This window comes from Anas acuta, chromosome 3, assembly GCF_963932015.1.
Source record: "Anas acuta chromosome 3, bAnaAcu1.1, whole genome shotgun sequence".
Lineage (NCBI taxonomy): Eukaryota > Metazoa > Chordata > Aves > Anseriformes > Anatidae > Anas > Anas acuta.
This window is the reverse complement of record NC_088981.1, coordinates 113,219,564-113,241,832: the sequence shown is the minus strand read 5'-3', so window position 1 is coordinate 113,241,832 and position 22,269 is coordinate 113,219,564. Positions and strand designations below refer to the sequence as shown.

General features: G+C 43.8%; 4 protein-coding genes across 4 annotated transcripts; 3 read left to right on the top strand and 1 right to left on the bottom strand.

Annotated features, from left to right (window-relative positions):
• Window positions 1–79: 79 nt before the first annotated feature.
• On the top strand, window positions 80–1,346 carry LOC137853105 (taste receptor type 2 member 9-like). The gene has a single exon (XM_068675127.1). The coding sequence runs from the start codon at window positions 315–317 to the stop codon at window positions 1,344–1,346; it is 1,032 nt and encodes a 343-aa protein (XP_068531228.1). The 5' UTR covers window positions 80–314.
• Window positions 1,347–5,380: 4,034 nt separating this feature from the next.
• On the top strand, window positions 5,381–6,491 carry LOC137854872 (taste receptor type 2 member 9-like). The gene has a single exon (XM_068678833.1). It carries the CDS (start codon window positions 5,387–5,389, stop codon window positions 6,416–6,418), a length of 1,032 nt encoding a protein of 343 aa, XP_068534934.1. The 5' UTR covers window positions 5,381–5,386; the 3' UTR covers window positions 6,419–6,491.
• Window positions 6,492–6,766: 275 nt separating this feature from the next.
• On the bottom strand, window positions 6,767–22,081 carry ANKRD66 (ankyrin repeat domain 66). The gene is made up of 3 exons (XM_068678834.1): window positions 20,147–22,081; window positions 18,561–18,789; window positions 6,767–12,259 (listed from the first exon to the last, which is right to left on the bottom strand). Exons 1-3 carry the CDS (start codon window positions 20,283–20,285, stop codon window positions 12,079–12,081), a joined length of 549 nt encoding a protein of 182 aa, XP_068534935.1. The 5' UTR covers window positions 20,286–22,081; the 3' UTR covers window positions 6,767–12,078.
• On the top strand, window positions 10,516–11,469 carry LOC137853104 (taste receptor type 2 member 116-like). The gene has a single exon (XM_068675126.1). The coding sequence runs from the start codon at window positions 10,516–10,518 to the stop codon at window positions 11,467–11,469; it is 954 nt and encodes a 317-aa protein (XP_068531227.1).
• Window positions 22,082–22,269: the final 188 nt, after the last annotated feature.

Genomic DNA, 22,269 nt, shown 5'->3' with positions numbered 1-22,269 from the left:
AATTCCTCCTTATCCTGAACTGCCTTCCCCCTACCACGTGCCTGTTCACTTACAATTAAAGCTCTACCACGGGGAAAATGAAGATGGGTTTCGGTACCCAACAAGAGGAAAATGTCAGAACAGCACCTACACTGTTTGTGTCACCAAACACAGCTCCTCTGGGCCAAAATTCAAATATTGAAGATTGGCACTGATCCCAGGTAAGGGCATACCTGCCACATTTACATTCCTGCACCTGCGCTGCTCTGAAGAGGAGAAGCACCGAGATCTTCCCCCCCACCACAAGCTCTATAAAACTCCTCTTCCCAGGCGTGATGCTCAGGGAACAGCATCTGCCATCCTATGCTGAGCATCGGCACAGCAGCCTGCGTTTCCACCACCCGTTGTGCAGGATGGAAGCTTCCCACTCGCAGCAGCAATTTAACACCACTTCATACGATATCGCCATTACGCTCGTCATCACACTTCAGGCTTTTGCTGGCATGTGGATCAATGCTTTCATTGTGGCTGTGTCTTACCTTACCTGGGTTAAAAAGAAAAGCTTTAACTCCAGTGAGAAGATCTTGCTGTTTCTGGGATGTTCCAGGTTTTGGTTTTTGTGTGTGACATGGGCATATACCATTACTTCCATGATTTTTCACTGGCAAACTTATATCAGCGGGGTGACACCAATATTTTCACCTCTTCTGTGTATTTCAAATACTTCCAACCTGTGGGCTTCTGCCTGCCTGTATGTTTTTTATTGTGTAAAAATTGCAAACTTCAGACACATCTTCTTCATCTACCTGAAAGTAAAAATTGACAGGATTGTGCCATGGCTGCTCTTGGGTTCAGTGGTTTTGTCCCTGGTCATGTGCGGCCCCATCTTAAACATTACTGATGAACTAAGGGGTAGCAACCTCAGTTCCAACTCCCCAGGATATGTCACAAAAGTGAATGAGCAAATAAGCAAACAATATTCCTCTATTTTTTTTATCTGCAGCTTTGGGTTTTCCATAGCATTCATGATAGTCATGTTCTCTGCCCTTCTCCTCCTCTTTTCTCTCTGGAGACACAAGTGCAAGATGCAGACAAGCTCAGCAAAGGACCTCAGCATGGATGCCCACATCAAAGTCATGAAATCTGTGCTGTACTTCTTCATCATCTACGGCATCAACTTCACATGTTTGATCTTGACAATGATTTATACCAGCCCGGAGAAAAATCCTATGACGTTTCTCCTTTTAGTACTCCAGTATGCTTTTCCGTCTGTTCATTCCCTTATCCTGATTTTCAGTAGCCCCAAACTGGAAAAGATAGTGCTGAGGATTCTGCCCTGTGTGAAGCGCAAGCTTTGCATGTGCTAGGAAGTATAATAAGGGATGGAGCCCGGGAAAAATTCTCACTTTTTCTGCTTAAAACCAAGTCACTCCATCTTTAGTGCAGTTCTCCAGCCAGTGCAGGTGATGTCGATGTGCTAACTTCTCTAACTAAATTAAAAACATTTCATTGAAATTCTTTGAATTAAATCTTTGTGAGTTATATAAATTATTGTTATCATTTCATTTAACTAATTCTTTGAGTTAAATTACAGTCAATAAAATAATTTAGATCCGGTCTATGGGCTACCTGTGAAAGGGGGACAACAGTATAAGAGCACTGTGTACCTAAAAATGCTTCTGTATTTGCTGACTGAAACTACTTAGCTAAACTTATTCATACCCACTTTGTTTTCCAAATCATTTCTGCTGTGGCTGTGCACTCTGCAATATTATCAGTTGTACAGTTATCATGCACTGTGTGTGAATATGCAAATCACTCTTATTTATCAGAGCTGCGAGGGAAAAAGAGTGGCAGCGAGAGGTGAGGAGCGATGAGAGAGGAGCAGCCCTGGGACCCCAGGTCAGTGCAGCAGGAGGGCAGGAGGTGCTCCAGGCATGGGGCAGAAGTTCCCCTGCAGCCTGTAGAGGACCACATAGGAGCAGATCTCCACGCTGTGGCCCCTGGAGGGCTGAGAGGAGGAAGAAGTGGCAGAGACGATCTGTTATGGGCTGAGCACAACCATCATGCCACATCCCCTCTGCCACTTGGAGGGGAGTTTTAGGAAGAGTTGGGACTGAAGGAGTAAAGTTGAGCTTGGGAAAAAGGACAATGTGGGGGAAGATGTTTTAGTTTTGTCCGTTTCTCACTATCCTGTTCTATTTTTAATAAATGAAGCTAATTTTCCAAAGGCCTTTTTTTTCTTTTTCTCCTTGATGGCGATTGGTAAGCAATCTCCATGCCGTTATCTCCATCCATGAGCTTTTCCATCTCATTTTCTTCCCCCAGCCTGTTGAGAAGGGGGAGTGGGAGAGCAGCTGAGGGGGGTCTACCAGCCAGTGAAGGCCAACCCATCACAGCAGATTAGCTCAATGTGGAATAGGTGCAGCACAAGGAGAATGTTTTTCATGATGTTACACTTCAGGTGTTACACCTCAGGTGTAACATAATCCCAGCCGGACACGGATCTACTCAGTAAGTTATCAAGCTTTCCCTCTGCTGTGTTTTCTAGGATAAGATTTGTAGCATTCCTACTAGCAGAAAGCTTCTCAGACATTTACCCCAGGTAAAGGAGGTGTGGTCATCCTGCAGGACAGCAGTGTGAAGGGCTCATTGATTTCTACATGCTCTCTATTAGAAATTGGTCCAGAGGAGTAGCTCTCCTCAGGGAGCACTAGTGGTCTCAGGACACTAATATGAAAACATGAAATAAAGGACAAAAGCTTGGTTTGTAAGCTCTTTATTTTAAGGGTTGCTTCTTCCATGGGCAAAGAACATTCCCATCCCTCTTCCTCTCCACCCCCACAACAAGGAAAGGAGAAGACATTAAAAGAAAGGGTTTTTTTTTTGTTTGTTTGTTTTGTTTTGTTTTACCAACCATTAGCTTTCACTCTTTTCTGGCTTCTCCTGCACTAGTAAAGCGAAAAATTACATTGATCTTGTTCTGCTACATAGAAAGAAAGGGCCCGAGGCGTCTGATCAAAATTAGCCAGTCAGAGCACATGGCCTTTAGCTGTTTTCCTTTAGCTGCAATTGCACTTCTCAAATCAGATGCCAAACCCCACTGAGTCCAGTTCCACAACAGGACACACTGCACCACCCACATCCCCCAAGACAGGTGGGTCTGGAACATCATCTGGACACATCTCCCCACCTAAAGGCCTTTCAAGGACAGGCACCACCATGCCTCCCTTCTTTCCCTGATATTGCTCACAAAGTTGATCCTTTAACATGAAGTCCCAATCGCTTTCACCAAAAGGCCACAGAGTGTCCTTACTCCCTACAACCCATGTCACATCGCCCCTCAAAAGCTTGCATACCACAAGGCTCAGCTCCAGCAAACCACGCTGAAGATACCTTCTTCCATCTCTGAAAGTCCCAAAAGGGGAGGGAAAGCAGACACACAGGTGTCAGAGGTCAGTAGGAATGGCTGCCCAGTGCTAGCATGAAAAACTGCCTTGGATCAAATTCCAAATATTTTTTTTCTCAATCGAGAAATGAAACAATTCAAAAATGCTTTTACCACTTTTTGATAAGAGTAAGGGATGAAAGAGAGATAGCTCAGGAGTGGTTCCATGGATTCCTGTGAACACAGATATAAAAATGGCTGGGGGCACTGCTAAAAATAATGCAGTGCTCTAACTGTCTTGGCAGTCACAAATGGCTGAAACCACTAACGAGGGAGCACGTATTCCCTCCTGCTGGACTAAGGATGGTAGATATAGGCTGTTAAGCTCATGTCCACTAAAAGGTCAACGCCAGAGTTCCCTGCAACCAGAAGAAGCAACTATGTCCCACTGCCAAAGAAAAGAGACAGGCACCACCAGAGCCTACGAGCCCCTAAAAGAACCTCAGGCTGACTCAGGACCAGAAGCAAACAAGCAAAGGGCATGGACATCACTTCAGTGAGCAGAACCACAGTCTCAGGTGCTTCCCTCAGTCAAATAGGAACAAAAAGATTTCCCTCCCAGGCAATATGGGTAGATGCTGCCATTTCTATGACTATAGCTCTATTTCAGTGAATTACAGTATTAGTCTATCATACACCTTCTGTAGTTTTCTGGTATTTGAGGACTGATACATATAGACACACACATGGACAGAAGCTCTCACTCCTACTCCCTAAGGACATCTTGATGCAAACACTTAGATAACACTTAGATTTATATATGTGATTTTAGGGGTAAAACATCATCTTTAAATTAAAAAAAAAATGTGTTAACTTTGTAATCAACAGAACATTGGCCATAGAGTTCAAACAAAGCATCCTAGTTTGGGTTTCCTCAGGAGACCTCAAAGCTTTGTCCATCAGGTCAGAGGTGCCACGAGGGGTCCTGGCTTGGTCCTACTGTCGTGCCTATGAAGCTAACTGCTCCCACTGCTTTGCGTGGGGATCCCACCCAGAACTTTCTCTGTGGACACAAGCCACACAGGCCAGGGTGAAGCAGGACAGGATATGGATTTACTCATGCAAAAACATTCCAACAGGTTAATACTGTAGCTAGGTCTTAGTGAAAAAATAAATGCAAATAGAAGCATGTGATAGCAATACTCGGTGAGCGGTACTTGCATTTATATCCCCCAGAAGACAGGGGCTTCATTCTGAAAAGACCAGATGCTGGTGGTAAATTCCTTGTAGCTATAGATCTATTTGATGAGAATTAATTTTTTTTTCTACTTCCATCACAGCATCAGCCATGATCTGGTTGGTTATTGTCGTCTCAATGGGAAAGGCTCTTTACAAACCCAAAGTCTTTAGGAAGTCTGTGCTCTACAGAGCTTTACACAACTTGCTTGTTAGAAAAGAAAATAAAGGAAAGGAAAACAAACAAGCAAAAAAAAGAAAAAAAAAAAAAAACCGGTTTTCAGTACCTAAATACTTCTGGAAGCTTGAGAGAAGTTCAGGGTGAAGGAGCACAGCATGGTCTCATCCCCTAAACTCCTCACATCACTCCCAGAGACTCTACTTGGCATATGGGTTTTGGACCCTAGCACAGGGACTCATGCTTATGTTTGCCATTTTCCTTCATACGCTTTTAGTTTAAGGCTTTAAGAGAAATTCCTCCTTTATCCTGAACTGCCTTCCCCCTACCACGTGCCTGTTCACTTATGATTAAAGCTCTACCACGGGGAAAATGAAGATGGTTTTCGGTGCCCTCTGAGAGTAAAATGTCAGAGCAGCATTTACGCTGTTTGTGTCACCAAACACAGCTCCTCTGGGCCAAAATTCAAATATTGAAGACTGGCACTGATGCCAGGTAAGGCAATATCTGCCACATTTACATTCCTGCACCTGTGCTGCTCTGAAGAGGAGCAACACCAAGATCTGCCCCTGCCACCAACTATAAAACTCCTCTTCCCAGGCGTGATGCTCAGGGAACAGCATCTGCCATCCTATGCTGAGCATCAACACAGCAGCCTGCGTGTCCACCACCCGTCGTGCAGGATGGAAGCTTCCCACTCGCAGCAGCAATTTAATGCCACTTCATACGATATCACCGTTATGGTCGTCATCACACTTCAGGCTTTTGCTGGCATGTGGATCAATGCTTTCATTGTGGCTGTGTCTTACCTTACCTGGGTTAAAAAGAAAAGCTTTAACTCCAGTGAGAAGATCTTGCTGTTTCTGGGATGTTCCAGGTTTTGGTTTTTGTGTGTGATATGGGCATATACCATTACCTCCATGATTTTTCACTGGCAAACTTATATCAGCGGGGTGACCCCAATATTTTCACTTCTTTTGTGCTTTTCTAATTCTTCCAATTTGTGGGCTTCTGCCTGCCTGTATGTTTTTTATTGTGTAAAAATTGCAAACTTCAGACACATCTTCTTCATCTACCTGAAAGTAAAAATTGACAGGATTGTGCCATGGCTGCTCTTGGGTTCAGTGGTTTTGTCCCTGGTCATGTGTGGCCCCATCTTAAACATTACTGATGAACTAAGGGGTAGCAACCTCAGTTCCAACTCCCCTGGATATGCCACAAAAGTGAATGAGCAAATGAGCAAACAATATTCCCCTGTTTTGTATATCTGCAGCTTTGGGTTTTCCATAGCATTCATGATAGTCATGTTCTCTGCCCTTCTCCTCCTCTTTTCTCTCTGGAGACACAAACGCAAGATGCAGACAAGCTCAGCAAAGAACCTCAGCATGGACTCCCACATCAAAGCCATGAAATCTCTGCTGTCCTTCTTCATCATCTACGGCATCAACTTCACATGTTTGATCTTGACAATGATTTATACCAGCCGGGAGAAAAATCCTATGACGTTTCTCCTTTTAGTACTCCAGTATGCTTTTCCGTCTGTTCATTCCCTTATCCTGATTTTCAGCAGCCCCAAACTGGAAAAGATAGTGCTGAGGATTCTGCCCTGTGTGAAGCGCAAGCTTTGCATGTGCTAGGAAGTATAATAAGGGATGGAGCCCGGGAAAAATTCTCACTTTTTCTGCTTAAAACCAAGTCACTCCATCTTTAGTGCAGTTCTCCAGCCAGTGCAGGTGATGTCGATGTGCTAACTTCTCTAACTAAATTAAAAACATTTCATTGAAATTCTTTGAATTAAATCTTTGTGAGTTATATAAATTATTGTTATCATTTCATTTAACTAATTCTTTGAGTTAAATTACAGTCAATAAAATAATTTAGATCCGGTCTATGGGCTACCTGTGAAAGGGGGACAACAGTATAAGAGCACTGTGTACCTAAAAATGCTTCTGTATTTGCTGACTGAAACTACTTAGCTAAACTTATTCATACCCACTTTGTTTTCCAAATCATTTCTGCTGTGGCTGTGCACTCTGCAATATTATCAGTTGTACAGTTATCATGCACTGTGTGTGAATATGCAAATCACTCTTATTTATCAGAGCTGCGAGGGAAAAAGAGTGGCAGCGAGAGGTGAGGAGCGATGAGAGAGGAGCAGCCCTGGGACCCCAGGTCAGTGCAGCAGGAGGGCAGGAGGTGCTCCAGGCATGGGGCAGAAGTTCCCCTGCAGCCTGTAGAGGACCACATAGGAGCAGATCTCCACGCTGTGGCCCCTGGAGGGCTGAGAGGAGGAAGAAGTGGCAGAGACGATCTGTTATGGGCTGAGCACAACCATCATGCCACATCCCCTCTGCCACTTGGAGGGGAGTTTTAGGAAGAGTTGGGACTGAAGGAGTAAAGTTGAGCTTGGGAAAAAGGACAATGTGGGGGAAGATGTTTTAGTTTTGTCCGTTTCTCACTATCCTGTTCTATTTTTAATAAATGAAGCTAATTTTCCAAAGGCCTTTTTTTTCTTTTTCTCCTTGATGGCGATTGGTAAGCAATCTCCATGCCGTTATCTCCATCCATGAGCTTTTCCATCTCATTTTCTTCCCCCAGCCTGTTGAGAAGGGGGAGTGGGAGAGCAGCTGAGGGGGGTCTACCAGCCAGTGAAGGCCAACCCATCACAGCAGATTAGCTCAATGTGGAATAGGTGCAGCACAAGGAGAATGTTTTTCATGATGTTACACTTCAGGTGTTACACCTCAGGTGTAACATAATCCCAGCCGGACACGGATCTACTCAGTAAGTTATCAAGCTTTCCCTCTGCTGTGTTTTCTAGGATAAGATTTGTAGCATTCCTACTAGCAGAAAGCTTCTCAGACATTTACCCCAGGTAAAGGAGGTGTGGTCATCCTGCAGGACAGCAGTGTGAAGGGCTCATTGATTTCTACATGCTCTCTATTAGAAATTGGTCCAGAGGAGTAGCTCTCCTCAGGGAGCACTAGTGGTCTCAGGACACTAATATGAAAACATGAAATAAAGGACAAAAGCTTGGTTTGTAAGCTCTTTATTTTAAGGGTTGCTTCTCCTATGGACAAAGAACATTCCCATCCCTCTTCCTCTCCACCCCCACAACAAGGAAAGGAGAAGACATTAATAAGAAAGGTTTTGTTTGTTTGTTTGTTTTGTTTGTTTTACCAACCATTAGCTTTCACTCTTTTCTGGCTTCTCCTGCACTAGTAAAGCGAAAAATTACATTGATCTTGTTCTGCTACATAGAAAGAAAGGGCCCGAGGCATCTGATCAAAATTAGCCAGTCAGAGCACATGGCCTTTAGCTGTTTTCCTTTAGCTGCAATTGCACTTCTCAAATCAGATGCCAAACCCCACTGAGTCCAGTTCCACAACAGGACACACTGCACCACCCACATCCCCCAAGACAGGTGGGTCTGGAACATCATCTGGACACATCTCCCCACCTAAAGGCCTTTCAAGGACAGGCACCACCATGCCTCCCTTCTTTCCCTGATATTGCTCACAAAGTTGATCCTTTAACATGAAGTCCCAATCGCTTTCACCAAAAGGCCACAGAGTGTCCTTACTCCCTACAACCCATGTCACATCGCCCCTCAAAAGCTTGCATACCACAAGGCTCAGCTCCAGCAAACCACGCTGAAGATACCTTCTTCCATCTCTGAAAGTCCCAAAAGGGGAGGGAAAGCAGACACACAGGTGTCAGAGGTCAGTAGGAATGGCTGCCCAGTGCTAGCATGAAAAACTGCCTTGGATCAAATTCCAAATATTTTTTTTCTCAATCGAGAAATGAAACAATTCAAAAATGCATTTACCACTTGTTGATAAGAGTAAGGGATGAAAGAGAGATAGCTCAGGAGTGGTTCCATGGATTCCTGTGAACACAGATATAAAAATGGCTGGGGGCACTGCTAAAAATAAGGCAGTGCTCTTACTGTCTTGGCAGTCACAAATGGCTGAAACCACTAACGAGGGAGCACGTATTCCCTCCTGCTGGACTAAGGATGGTAGATATAGGCTGTTAAGCTCATGTCCACTAAAAGGTCAACACCAGAGTTCCCTGCAACCAGAAGAAGCAACTATGTCTCACTGCCAAAGAAAAGAGACAGGCACCACCAGAGCCTACGAGCCCCTAAAAGAACCTCAGCCTGACTCAGGACCAGAAGCAAACAAGCAAAGGGCATGGACATCACTACAGTGAGCAGAACCACAGTCTCAGGTGCTTCCCTCAGTCAAATAGGAACAAAAAGATTTCCCTCCCAGGCAATATGGGTAGATGCTGCCATTTCTATGACTATAGCTCTATTTCAGTGAATTACAGTATTAGTCTATCATACACCTTCTGTAGTTTTCTGGTATTTGAGGTCTGATACATATAGACACACACGTGGACAGAAGCTCTCATTCCTACTCCCTAAGGACATCTTGATGCAAACACTTAGATAACACTTAGATTTATATATGTGATTTTAGGGGTAAAACATCATCTTTAATTTAAAAAAAATGTGTTAACTTTGTAATCAACAGAACATTGGCCATAGAGTTCAAACAAAGCATCCTAGTTTGGGTTTCCCCAGGAGACCTCAAAGCTTTGTCCATCAGGTCAGAGGTGCCACGAGGGGTCCTGGCTTGGTCCCACTGTCGTGCCTATGAAGCTAACTGCTCCCACTGCTTTGCGTGGGGATCCCACCAAGTGTTTTCCCTGTGGACACAAGCCACACAGGCCAGGGTGAAGCAGGACAGGATATGGATTTACTCATGCAAAAACATTCCAACAGGTTAATACTGTAGCTAGGTCTTAGTGAAAAAAAAAAAATGCAAATAGAAGCATGTGATAGCAATACTTGGTGAGCGGTACTTGCATTTATATCCCCCAGAAGACAGGGGCTTCATTCTGAAAAGAGAAGATGCTGCTGGTTTATTCCTTGTAGCTATAGAGCTATTTGATGAGAATTAATTTTTTTTTTCTACTTCCATCACAGCATCAGCCATGATCTGGTTGGTTATTGTCATCTCAATGGGAAAGGCTCTTTACAAACTCAAAGTCTATAGGAAGTCTGTGCTCTACAGAGCTTTACACAACTTGCTTGTTAGAAAAGACAATAAAGGAAAGGAAAACAAAAAAAAAAACAGGTTTTCAGGACCTAAAGAATTCTGGAAGCTTGAGAGAAGTTCAGGGTGAAGGGAGCACAGCATGGTCCCATCCCCTAAACTCCTCACATCACTCCCAGAGACTCTACTTGGCATATGGGTTTTGGACCCTAGCACAGAGACTCATGCTTATGTTTGCCATTTTCCTTCATACGCTTTTAGTTTAAGGCTTTAAGAGAAATTCCTCCTTTATCCTGAAATGCCTTCTCCCTACCACATGCCTGTTCACTTATGATTAAAGCGCTACCACGGGGAAAATGAAGATGGTTTTCGGTGCCCTCCAAGAGTAAAATGTCAAAGCAGCATATTTGCTGTTTGTGTCACCAAACACAGCTCCTCTGGGCCAAAATTCAAATATTGAAGACTGGCACTGATGCCAGGTAAGGCAATATCTGCCACATTTACATTCCTGCACCTGTGCTGCTCTGAAGAGGAGCAGCACCGAGATCGGCCGCCCACCACCAACTATAAAACTCCTCTTCCCAGGCGTGATGCTCAGGGAACAGCATCTGCCATCCTATGCTGAGCATCGGCACAGCAGCCTGCGTGTCCACCACCCGTCGTGCAGGATGGAAGCTTCCCACTCGCAGCAGCAATTTAACGCCACTTCATACGATATCACCGTTATGGTCGTCATCACACTTCAGGCTTTTGCTGGCATGTGGATCAATGCTTTCATTGTGGCTGTGTCTTACCTTACCTGGGTTAAAAAGAAAAGCTTTAACTCCAGTGAGAAGATCTTGCTGTTTCTGGGATGTTCCAGGTTTTGGTTTTTGTGTGTGACATGGGCATATACCATTACTTCAACGCTTTTTCACTGGCAATTTTATATCCGCAGGGTACCCCGAATATTTGCACCTCTTCTCTGTATTTCAAATTCTTCCAACTTGTGGTTTTCGACATGCCTGTATGTTTTTTATTGTATAAAAATCGCAAATTTCAGATATATCTTCTTCATCTACCTGAAAGTAAAAATTGACAGGATTGTGCCATGGCTGCTCTTGGGTTCAGTGGTTTTGTCCCTGGTCATGTGTAGCCCTGTTTTTGACATTACCAATCAAGTGAGCTGTTGCAACCTCAATTTCACCTCCCTAGAATACTCCAGAAAACTGAATGAGAAAATAAACAAACAATACTCCTCTATTTTTTACATTTGTGGCTTTGGCTTTTCCATAGCATTCATGATAGTCATCTTCTCTGCCCTTCTCCTCCTCTTTTCTCTCTGGAGACACAAGTGCAAGATGCAGACAAGCTCAGCAAAGGACCTCAGCATGGATGCCCACATCAAAGCCATGAAATCTCTGCTGTCCTTCTTCATCATCTACGGCATCAACTTCATATGTTTGATTTTGACAATGATTTATCCCAGTCGGGAGAAAAATCCTATGACGTTTCTCCTTTTAGTACTCCAGTATGCTTTTCCCTCTGTTCATTCCCTTATCCTGATTTTCAGCAGCCCCAAACTGGAAAAGATAGTGCTGAGGATTCTGCCCTGTGTGAAGCGCAAGCTTTGCATGTGCTAGGAATTATAATAAGGGATGGAGCCCGTGAAAAATTCTGAATTTTTCCAGGAAAAATTCTAACTTTTTCTTCTCGAAACCAAGTCATTCAATCTTTAATGCAATTCTCTAGCCAGTGCAGGTGATGTTGATGTGTTATCTTCTCTATCTAAATTAAGAACATTTCATTAAAATTCTTTGAATTAAATCATTGTGAGTTATATAAATTATTGTTATCATTTCATTTAACTAATTCTTTGAGTTAAATTACAGTCAATAAAATAATTTAGATGCGGTCTATGGACTAGCTGTGAAAGGGGGACAACAGTATAAGAGCACTGTGTACCTAAAAATTCTTCTGTGTTTGCTGACCGAAACTACTTAGCTAAACTTATTCATACCCATTTTGTTTTCCAAATCATTTCTGCTGTGGCTGTGCATATATACACACAGATGGACAGAAAGTCTCCTACCTACTCCCTAAGACCAAGAAAATTTACAGTACATTATAAAGATGCATTGTTGTGGCCAGCTGCTTCTGTTGTTCTTCCATATTTCACCCTGCATCTTAGGTCTGCCAGTGTCTTTGCTCTGCACTGCAAGTTCTCAGTGGTACCAAACAGGCAGGGCACATTACCGCTTCCCCATTTTCTTTCGATTCTTCTTTTGAACAGAGGATGTGTAGGTCTGGCGAGCACATAATGAGTTTCTCTCAAACTCTTCTTTCTTGAGTTCCCAGTCTTCATCTGTCTGGTCCACAGGAATTCCTTTCATTGCAGCTGTCCTGCGGTAGTTTCTGCTCTCCACCTCTGCTCTGGGGAAGAAAGCAAGAGTTTATCTTCAAAAACAGAGCATGGCATAGTCACAACACCGCTCATGAGCAGCCCATCCAAAGCAACAGATCATGGTCAAAATGCTATTGCCAGCAATCCATGAGAAAACCCTCAGGGTCACCCCAAATCCAATAGCATTCATCACCCCAAGTGATCAGGTATTCATATGGATTGAGGTGAAAAACCTTTGGTAAGGATCTATGGTGAAATTCACGCTGTAATCATTGGAAACACAATTGTATTTTTACACAAATAATGCAAAACTCTCAGACCGATCTTGCCAGTTTTTGTGCTGTTAAAAAGACTTAAGCACATTGTAATGCAATTGTACACAGCAATTTAATTCACAACAACCACAACATTTCCATTTTTAAAAATGTTTTGTACTGCTCATTCATGGGTACTAGATTTTTTTTTTGTGCCAAAACATCAGATCTGAAGACCACTGGAATCTCGGAGAATTTGGACACAGTTATTCTTTACAGATGATCTTTTAACCTCACAAATGCTTTATGCAATTCAGTCCTAAAATTTTCCTAAAATTTGCATTCAAAAGCAGATTTAAACTTAAGAATTCATGCCTATATCTGTTTTTAAAATAATAACTAACATCAAGCAATGTCATAGAACTAAGGCTGTCTGTAGAGGTTCAAATTTTGCATGGAAAAACATTAATTTATGCGAAAGATACCACTTTCTCTAGCCCTGTGTCTCCATGGACAGATAATTCACAACTTTATTCTGTCTGCTAGGGGTCTCACATGTGTCTTTCAAGTTATTGTCATGATTTCAAGTGTGTGAAATATGGATTTCAGATATTGAGCCATCATCCACCCAAGCCCTGGTATTTCCAGCTCAGCAGTGAGCTGGAAATTGTCCTCTGTAATTTTTGTTCTCCATAAAAAGTTCTCATTTTTTCATGATACTCGTATGTTTTCTATCAAACAAACATAGTCCCACATCTTCACTGAATGACACTATACGGGGTGTCACTATATATATATATATATATATATATATATATATATATATATATATATACGTGCTGTCACTATATAGTGTCATTCAGTGTCAGACTGGAAGACTGAAAATAAGCATACTTCACTGTGTTTTTTCCTACAGTCTTGAAACAGCAGCTGATTTCATTACATTTTCCATTGCAAACAAGCAAAGCAAATTTAAAAACACTTTAATCAAGACCAAAATGAATATGTTTATCTGGGCAGAAAAAATATGGAATATGGTTTTATTATTATTATTATTATTATTATTATTATTATTATTATTATTATTATTATTATTATTATTATTATTATTATTATTATTATTATTATTATTATTATCATCTTAGTTATGGTTTTGTTAATCACAGCTTTCAAATATTTTTCCTATTAAGTGTTAACTTTATAATCTTGATACGTGCCAAGGCACTGACACAGTCAATTACCTTAGGAAAAAGTGACCCCAGCTATAAAACAGACAGCTACTTTCTGCATTTTGTAGGCAGTGAGGAATTTTAGAAGAATGAATATGCCTATCCTTCATGTCCAAAGGTAAAACATCTATCTTTCAGAAGTACCAAAAGAAGCAAATCAGACCTTTTCTTTCTCACGGTAGTGGTTAGCATGAGACAGTACTGAAAAAAACAGGAGCCGCTGTGGTGGGCTGACCTTGGGCAGCTGCCAGACACCCACCCAGATGCTCTTTTACACCTCTTCCTCTCCATGGGCTGCAGCGTGGAGATCTGCTCCATGTGGGACCCATGGGCTGCAGGGGGACAGCCTGCTCCACCAGGGGCCTCTCCACAGGCTGCAGGGGAACTGCTGCGTGCCTGGAGCAGCTGACACACTGACAGCTCACCCAGTTGTAAGAACAGAGTAGTTCTGGTGGCAGGGACCTACTCATACCATCGAGTCCGGATTCCTGACTGCTTCAAGGCTGCCCAAAAGTTGAAGCCTATTAACTGAGGGCGTTGTCCAAATGCCTGTTGAGCACTGACAGCCATGGGGCATCAACCACCTCTGTAGGAAGCCTATTCCAGTCCTTGACCACCCTCACAGCAATTTTTTTTTCCTAAATCCCAGACAGGGAGCAGAGGCCAGCACCGCCCTCTCCATTCCCCTCCTAGGAGGCTGCAGAGAGTGCTGAGGCCACCTCTCAGCCTCCTCTGCTCCAGGCTGGACAACCCAAGTGTCCTCAGCCTTTCCTCACAGGACATGTCTTCTAGCCCTTTTACCAACTTCATTGCCCTCCTCTGGATGCATTCAAGGACATTAATATCCTTTTTATCTTGTGAAGCCCAGAACTGCATGCAATAGTCAAGGTGAGGCCACAGCGAACGCTAAATATAGCTGTAAGGCCTGTCTTGTTGCTGGCAAACCATTTTGTCTCCCTGCAGAGTTCTGGTTTTGTAACGGTTTATGGAGCCCTGATGAAAATATTGCCAAATATCTGCAAAAACTTGTTTTTCTGCCATGCAGCAGCACCCTCACATCTGTGCTGGGGTGTCCCAGCTGAGAGCACAGAGCCAAGCCAGCAGCTCTGCACAGAGATGCGCTGCACAGTGTGGGTTTAGTACATATGTTTGTGCATATATATATATATATGTATATACATATATGTGCCCTGGGTTCATCTAGAGGGAGCCTCTGCTGCAGTTTGGACTCGGCTCTTTGCAGGCAGGATGGCAGCAGGCATAGGCCACTGGTCTCAGGGCTGCCCTGGCGCTGCTCCCAGCAGCTCCGAAAGCATCCGAGGTAAAACCGTGGTGCAGAAAAAAAAAAAAAAAATGATGCAAATTGTTATTCAGAGGCAGCTCTGCATTTGAAGGCTGGTTTCAATGCTTTGCATGTCCATGCAAACCTCAGTGAGTGGTGCAGATACTCTGTAGCAGAACATTCCTAATATTTATGTGTTAATAATATTAATGTGTTGATACGTGTAATATTTACATGTGGATGCAAACAGCCCTCAGCACGGAGCAGTCACTCTGGCCACATGTGGAAGCGTGTGTTCATGCAGCCAGCAGCACCACGGGCAGGCACACAGCGTGCAAGGTGCGTGGTGGTGGTGGCAGAAAGGCTGAAATGGGATCTAGGAAGGATTTGGGTGCTCCTCTCACTGTTTAGATATGCACTCCAGCCCTGCATTTCGCACAGCCCCTCAGGCTGTTATTCTATAAATTGCCTTTTCTCTCTTCATACTATTTTGCATGACAGGCAAATATTCAAGACTGACAGTGCTGCTGTGTAACAAAATATTCCTCACATTTACATCCCAATGCAGCCAACAGGGTGACTAGGTCTACTCTGCACTGCGCAGCATTAGCATACACACACAAACTTCATTTTGTGTCTGCAGCCACAGCAGTACTGCCCAGCTCCTGCCAGAGCCTCAGCAATCCCTGAAGATGGACATAACTGCTGGACCTTCTGCACATCTGCAGAAGCAGAAGGTAATTTAAAAATACCAGTAATTCCTCCTAGATAACTCTATCTGCTGATGTGAGGAGGTGGAACTGTTGCATGAGGGTGAACACCTTCACCGTGGCTGTAAATTACAGAGGTTGGGCTTATAAAAATGGCTCCCAAACTCCGTTGACAAAGTTTTGGCTGCTCTGGCTGCCTGCAGGCTGCATTGTTCCTGTGCAGTGACCATACATTGCAAACTGTCCAAGGCACAGGCATTCAAAGTCTTTCTGGTTTGTAAATTGTCACAGCCCTTAATCCTGCACCTCTCTCAGGTCTCCATGGTGGGAGATTTGCAGCCCTGCTTGGTCTGGATTCCTGAGTCCCCCAAGGGACAGACACTGGGTCCATCTCACTTCACTGCACTGTCACCTCCTCTGTGTCACGGTCACCGAACCTTTTGCAGCTTTGCTGTAGCTCAGCACAATAAGCACTCACACCCTTTCCTCCTGCGAGCCATGCTTCTGCCTGAGCTGTGCATGGCCACAGGGTGACTCAGACCAGCACATGGCTCTGAACAGCAACTATTCACTTTTTCTGCCCTAAATTAGTCATTCACCTCAGAAAACCAGTCACAAGCTACATGAGTCGCCTTAGGCTGTCGCCTCTCTGTTCATCTGGTGCCTCAGACTGGATGTCAATCATCCCATCAGTCCTCCTGTCAATCATCCCATCAATCATCCTGTCAATCATCCCATCAATCTTCCTGTCAATCATTCTTCCAGCTGCCTCCACCACCCATCCCAGCCATGCAGGCACCTCCACCTGCCATGGGCATTGTGTGATCCAGGCAACATCCCCCTTGCTGTCACCTCACCACCGTGGCTCTCAGGCACAGTCAAGTGTGGAGCAAATTCCACACCCTTGGCAGAACTCGATAAACAGGAGTTTGTGCTGAGATTCATGTAAACACGACAGCAGCTGAACTGGGAGTCAGCTGCTATAAATGATTCATTGAGGGGAACAAGTCTGCAGACTTTTCACTCTCTATGGAAGTATTTACTTGTTCGGATACAGAAACTATGCAAGCAAAGACCCAAGGACAGTATAAAGAGAAAATCCTCATTAAGATGAAAGCATTAGGATAGATGTGGGATGGGCAGGTAACATGCAAAGGTTGCATCCACTTCCACAATAACCAGAGCTTAGAAACATGAATGTGTGGCTCTCCTAGAAAGTTGTTTGCATGATAGTTTGGCACAGTTCAGGTGTCTGTACCTATGGGAGGACACTGATGCTGTGTCAAGAAAAAAGGGGGGAAGGAGCACTTCAGCAGGAACCAATAAGCTGCAGAAGTACAGTAGAAAGCTAACAGGTTTATAGGGTTCATGAAAGACGATGCTTGGAGGAAACTGGCCACCACAGATGTTTGCACAGCCTCATTTTGAACGTGGCAGCATCTGTGCTGAATTCCTTGATGATGAGGACGTGGCAACAGGCAGCCATGAGCCTGGGAGGTGGAGAGAAGGGGAGAGACCTTGCAAAAAGGACAGTCAGCACCAAATCTGCACCACGGACCTGTATATGTAGTTTGTACGTGGTCTTCAAGGCAAGCTGGAGACATTGGGTTGGATATGTGCATATAGGTGATTTCATGGTGCCAAAGCAGTCTTGATAACATCACAACGGTAAGAAAGATTCCAGTTACAAACTGCAGCAGGGCTGCAAAATCAGAGAAAACTTCAGGGGAGGAAAAAGCCTTTGGGTGCTCTCAGCCTTGGGACTCTCAGGGAAACACAAATGAGATCTCTTGCCCAGGGGCCCCTGCTGGGCATGTTGTGGAGTCCTGTAAAAGGCTCTGAAATCAAACTTATCAGAAAAACAAATAAACAATCAAACAAACAGACTTGTTCCAGTAACTGAAGTTATGTATGCCAAGACTGAGACTTGAGATCTATTTCAATACAGATTCACAATTCACACAGATGAAAATAATTTTGAGCCAGATCAGTGGGGATATGTCAGCTGAAAAACACAGCGGGTTATTTGGAACTATTAAAAGCTTAATACTAATTGCATACGATGGCACAATGATAACTGTAAGGGTTAAGACAATCAGGACTTTTCCAGAATTGGAAAGCAATACCTTCTAATAATGTGGCCACTTTACTAACAAATCAAATGGTAAAATTTTCAATAGTTATGTAAAAAATAAATAAATGTATGTCAGTTTTTACTACAAATCCTGAACATACACTATCATTACCTGCTAAAGGGCTGTTCTTACACAATTTAACCTGTGCAGTCAGCGGTCACCACTCTAAGAGGTTAATATTCGTGGCATTGTTAGTTCTTCCTTTCACTTCATTGCTCAATAATCGCTTTGTAACATCCTTACAAAAACAATGATGTCATGAAGTTGTAATGTTTTTGAAAACATAGCAAGGCAAACCATGGAAGGCAGTGCAATAAGAAAAGACTTCCCAATGGCTTCCCTGTGACAAAGAACTGCATTTGCTTATCTCTTATGCATTCAGAGAATCACAGAACCATTAGGGTTGGAAAAGCCCTCCAAGATCATGTGCTCAAACCATCCCCCTACCACCAATGTCACCCGTATGTCCCTAAGCACCACGTCCAACCTCTCCTTGAACACCCCCAGGGATGGTGACTCCACCACCTCCCTGGGGAACACATCCCAGTGCCTGACTGCTCTTCCTGAGAAGAAATGTCTCCTCATTTCCAACTTAATTCTCAACAGCTTTGACAGCTTTAGGCAGAAAGATTAATAATGCACTCATATTCATTCTGGCCCTATATATACCACTCAGCATCATCGTTGCCTACTGTGCTGGGAACAGCTATTGCTACTCACGTTTCTAAGAACTTGACACACTCCTTGTGTCCGTAGATTTCCGCGAGCCTCCTGGGAGTGTCACCGAAGAGGTCTTCTGCATCCATGGCCACGTGCAGGGAGTGAAGGGTGCGAAGCACACCCAGTCTGCCCGACTCGGCCGCAAAGTGAGCCGGGGTCCAGCCCACGTCACTCCTCAGACAGGGCCGGGCACCGTGAGCCACGAGGAGCTTAATCATCTCCGATTGCCCTGGCGTGGAGAGAAGAATGGGGAGAAAAGCACCAAAATGAGGCTTTATGCTTTCAGGCTGAAGGAGACAGTCACCGCACACTTGGTCATGATTCCCTCCAGTAATGTTTTACCTGTGGCCTAGCCATTTTATTTTTCAAATAAAGAATACTCATTGGAAAATGCTGATTTCTTTTTTTTTTTCCAAAGTAAATAGCTTCCAGAAGTATTTTACAAAAAGAACAGCAACAAAATCAAAAAGCTTTCTGCTGCTTTCTGAGCAGTACATCCCAAGTGGCAGGCTTGGCAGTGCTAGGCTAATGGTCTTAGAGGTCTTTTCCAACTTAAATGATTCTGTAACTGCAAGTAGTCCTTGACTAATTGTCCGTTTACTGTTCTATTTTTTCATTTTGTTTTTTAGCTCAAGCCAAAATAAAATTTAACATTAAAAAGTTGTGAGCAGCTTTAATTAAAAAAAAAAAAAAAAAAAGTTTGATATGAGAGAGAGAAATAACTTGTTTTATTTCAGCTTCACATTTTTCTAACTTGTGGAGTTGCCCAAAGAAGCAAAAATAAAGTTATTTCTACCCTGCTGAGCATGGCCTTTGCTGAGTGAGGCTGTTCCCAGTGGCATGCAGGCCACGCCAGCATCTCACCATCATCCCACAGTAACCCACCGCTGTGTACATGTGGTTTTCCCTGGGGAAACAGACTTCACTGCTTGTTGTTTTGGATTTATCAGAGGGCAATCATAGCATTTATCAGTCCTCCTTCCCTGATTTCACATTTTTACAGTTTACATTTTACAGTTTACATTTTTACAGTTTGCATTTTAGCCACATTAACATTTTACATATAACGGTTATGTAAATTTATACATAGATGAAACAGCTTTATGAAAATCACTCGGTTCCCTATTTTGTTGCCCAAATGAGAAATCCGTCAGGTGTAAAACTTGGTACCAGCTGCAAAGCAGCAAACTGATTTCTGAGCAAAGGCAGGCATCAGGATCCGAGATCCCAGCATATACCAAACACTGAAGCACACGTTTTACGCTGTGTACAATTATACAGCATATGATTGTTGTGTTCACATTTTTCCAGGGCTGTAAAGGGATATTTGACCTTAACTGTGTAAAGGGATAAGGGATATTTAACTGTGTTAAAGATCTCTTTGATGATAATCCCATAAATTATCTTGTGGGCACAGATCCTGTTCGAAATTATATTGTCTTTCTCTTTTTCCTCATTAAGGACAAAGGGATCTGATACAAACTGTGATGATCGCCAGTATTAATTGCTATCATAGCAAGACAACTGCAGTCGTGATGCCTTTTAGGACACGGTTTGCAGAGGTGACAGAGCAGGGACACGCTTACCCTTCGCAGCAGCCCAGTGCAGCGGGGTCCTGTCGTTCCAGTCCACATCCTTGTGATTTGGGTCGCAGCGCCCCTTCCTCAAAATCTCTTTCACCAGGTCGTAGTCGCCCACAGCCACAGCTTCGTGGAGCTCCGTCATGCTGCACACGTCAGAAAAAATCTGGGAAAGGGCAACGTCATTTAGTGCGTGCTTGTTGATGCATCAGCTCCTCTCATCTTCAAGCAGTTTTACTGGGTCAGGCAGTGTCTGGATTGAAAACAAGACGTGCACTGTAAGAAGCCAGGATTTATCCAGAAAAAAAAAAAAAAAAGAAAAAAAAAGAAAGAGAAATGAGAGAGGAAGAAAAAAAAGAAGTATTTATTATCAAACCAGCGATCAGAGACTGATGGTGACGTTTATTTTACAGTCGTGGAAATCTGGAGCAAAGTGCAGCCCTTTTTTTCAAGACTCGTAGGCAAAATCATGTTGCACTTCTCAAGAATGTTGCTAAAGAGCTGCCAGCTCAGGCCAAACATTGCCATCGATCTGTTGTCACGCACTTACCCTGGAAACTGGCTCCTCCCTTGCCAGTACTTCAGATTCGTTATTGGCAGCATTTTAGTGTAAGGAAAGAAATGTCTGGCGAGTATCTTCTGTGCTCTTTTGTGCAGAAAGCCTAGCTGTGCCATGTCACTTAAAATGCTCATCTCCATAGCTGTGATTTGCACTTTCCAGTCCCATAAAACAGACCCAAATCAAGACATGCAAGCAGATCTTCAACCCCTACAAGGCTGTGGGCTTCAATGAAAAGGGGAGACCTTTTCTAGCTGCTTTGCTGGCAGGGCACTGAAGCAGCTTGCAAAGATCCCTACAGGACCCCATCACCCTGCGGATGGAACTACTGCGATATTTTCTCCAGTCTGGCCCAATCAACAGGGACAAAGCTTTTATATTCCCGTACCAACACCTAGTCTTGAGCCAATTAGTCCAGTCCCCTTTAGAAACTGGAAGAGTTTTAGGACTTTATCCAGTTTCTGCTTCACTGACATTTACTTCATGGAGCACCATTCACAGCTTGCAGCTTGGAAGAGTGTAATTTCCATGCTGAGCACGTTATAAAGGACTAGTATCAGGGCTTGCAGAGGCTGATGCAGGGAGGTTCCCAACGCTAGGGGCTGTATCCTGGGAGCCAGAGGTAGATGAGGAGGACGCATACATGACAGGGGAACATGTGTACACAATAAAAAATATAATGGGTTTTGGTGCTCCTCAGTGGGTCACAGAAGTAATATTGGCTCGAACATATCTGTTACTTCAATCATTCATTCACCTCCTCCTCCTCGCCTCTCACTTGCCTTGAAAAACCTGTTCCATGATTAATCAGAGGTCTTCACATTAGTCCTCCGACACCTCTCATTGGCATTAAACCTACACTGAAAATGATACTGAAGCGTGCATCCAGCTCTTCACTGAAATGAGCATTGGACAAAAATACAGATTAAAAAAATAATAATAAATCATATTTTCACATACTTTTCTTGTTCCTTTCCAAGGAAATGCCAACAAAATTCAGCAAAATGTAACTGGAACTTCAAGAACCCATTTTTGGTAACTTCAGATCGTGCTGACACACACACGAAGGGTGAGGAACTAAACCCAATGAGCCCACCCCACGAGCTCAGCAGCTCTCCAAAGACAGTCCGTGGGTTCAGTTTCCTAAGCAATTCAGGCCAGTCTGAATTTTACCTACCCTCCATGCCTCCCTTTGCTAACCCTAAGGCTCACGGGGCCATTGTTCCCTCTGAAAGCTGACCTTTTGCTATCAGTGCTGGGTTTAGGGTTAGTTCCCGGCCTGCAGACCACACTCATGCACTGGGCCAAGCTGTCACCATCAAGGAGGCAAACACTGGGGCTGTTCAAAGAGGGATGGGGGCAGATCTGCACCATCGGTAGGGACCTGAGCTCAAAATCCACCTTAAACCACTCCAGCAGTGGCACCCAGAAGTGGGACTCGCTTCCTCAGGGCGCTGCTATCCCCTTTTTATGTGATTTTAAGATCGTATTGAGATTTTTGTGCAGAGACCTTGAGCCAAACGGAGCTGCTCTGACCTTCCCCATCCTCCCTGGGATGTCACGGGGGGTC

Excerpts from the sequence above, each read along its gene's own strand:
- LOC137853104 (XM_068675126.1), top strand. The coding sequence starts at position 10,516 with ATGGAAGCTTCCCACTCGCAGCAGCAATTTAACGCCACTTCATACGAT.
- LOC137853105 (XM_068675127.1), top strand. The coding sequence starts at position 315 with ATGCTCAGGGAACAGCATCTGCCATCCTATGCTGAGCATCGGCACAGC.
- ANKRD66 (XM_068678834.1), bottom strand. The coding sequence starts at position 20,285 with ATGACGGAGCTCCACGAAGCTGTGGCTGTGGGCGACTACGACCTGGTG. Across the intron at positions 18,790-20,146 it reads GCACTGGGCTGCTGCGAAGG|GGCAATCGGAGATGATTAAG; the intron begins GTAAGCGTGTCC and ends TCTCCACGCCAG. Across the intron at positions 12,260-18,560 it reads TGTGTCAAGTTCTTAGAAAC|AGCAGAGGTGGAGAGCAGAA; the intron begins GTGAGTAGCAAT and ends TTTCTTCCCCAG.
- LOC137854872 (XM_068678833.1), top strand. The coding sequence starts at position 5,387 with ATGCTCAGGGAACAGCATCTGCCATCCTATGCTGAGCATCAACACAGC.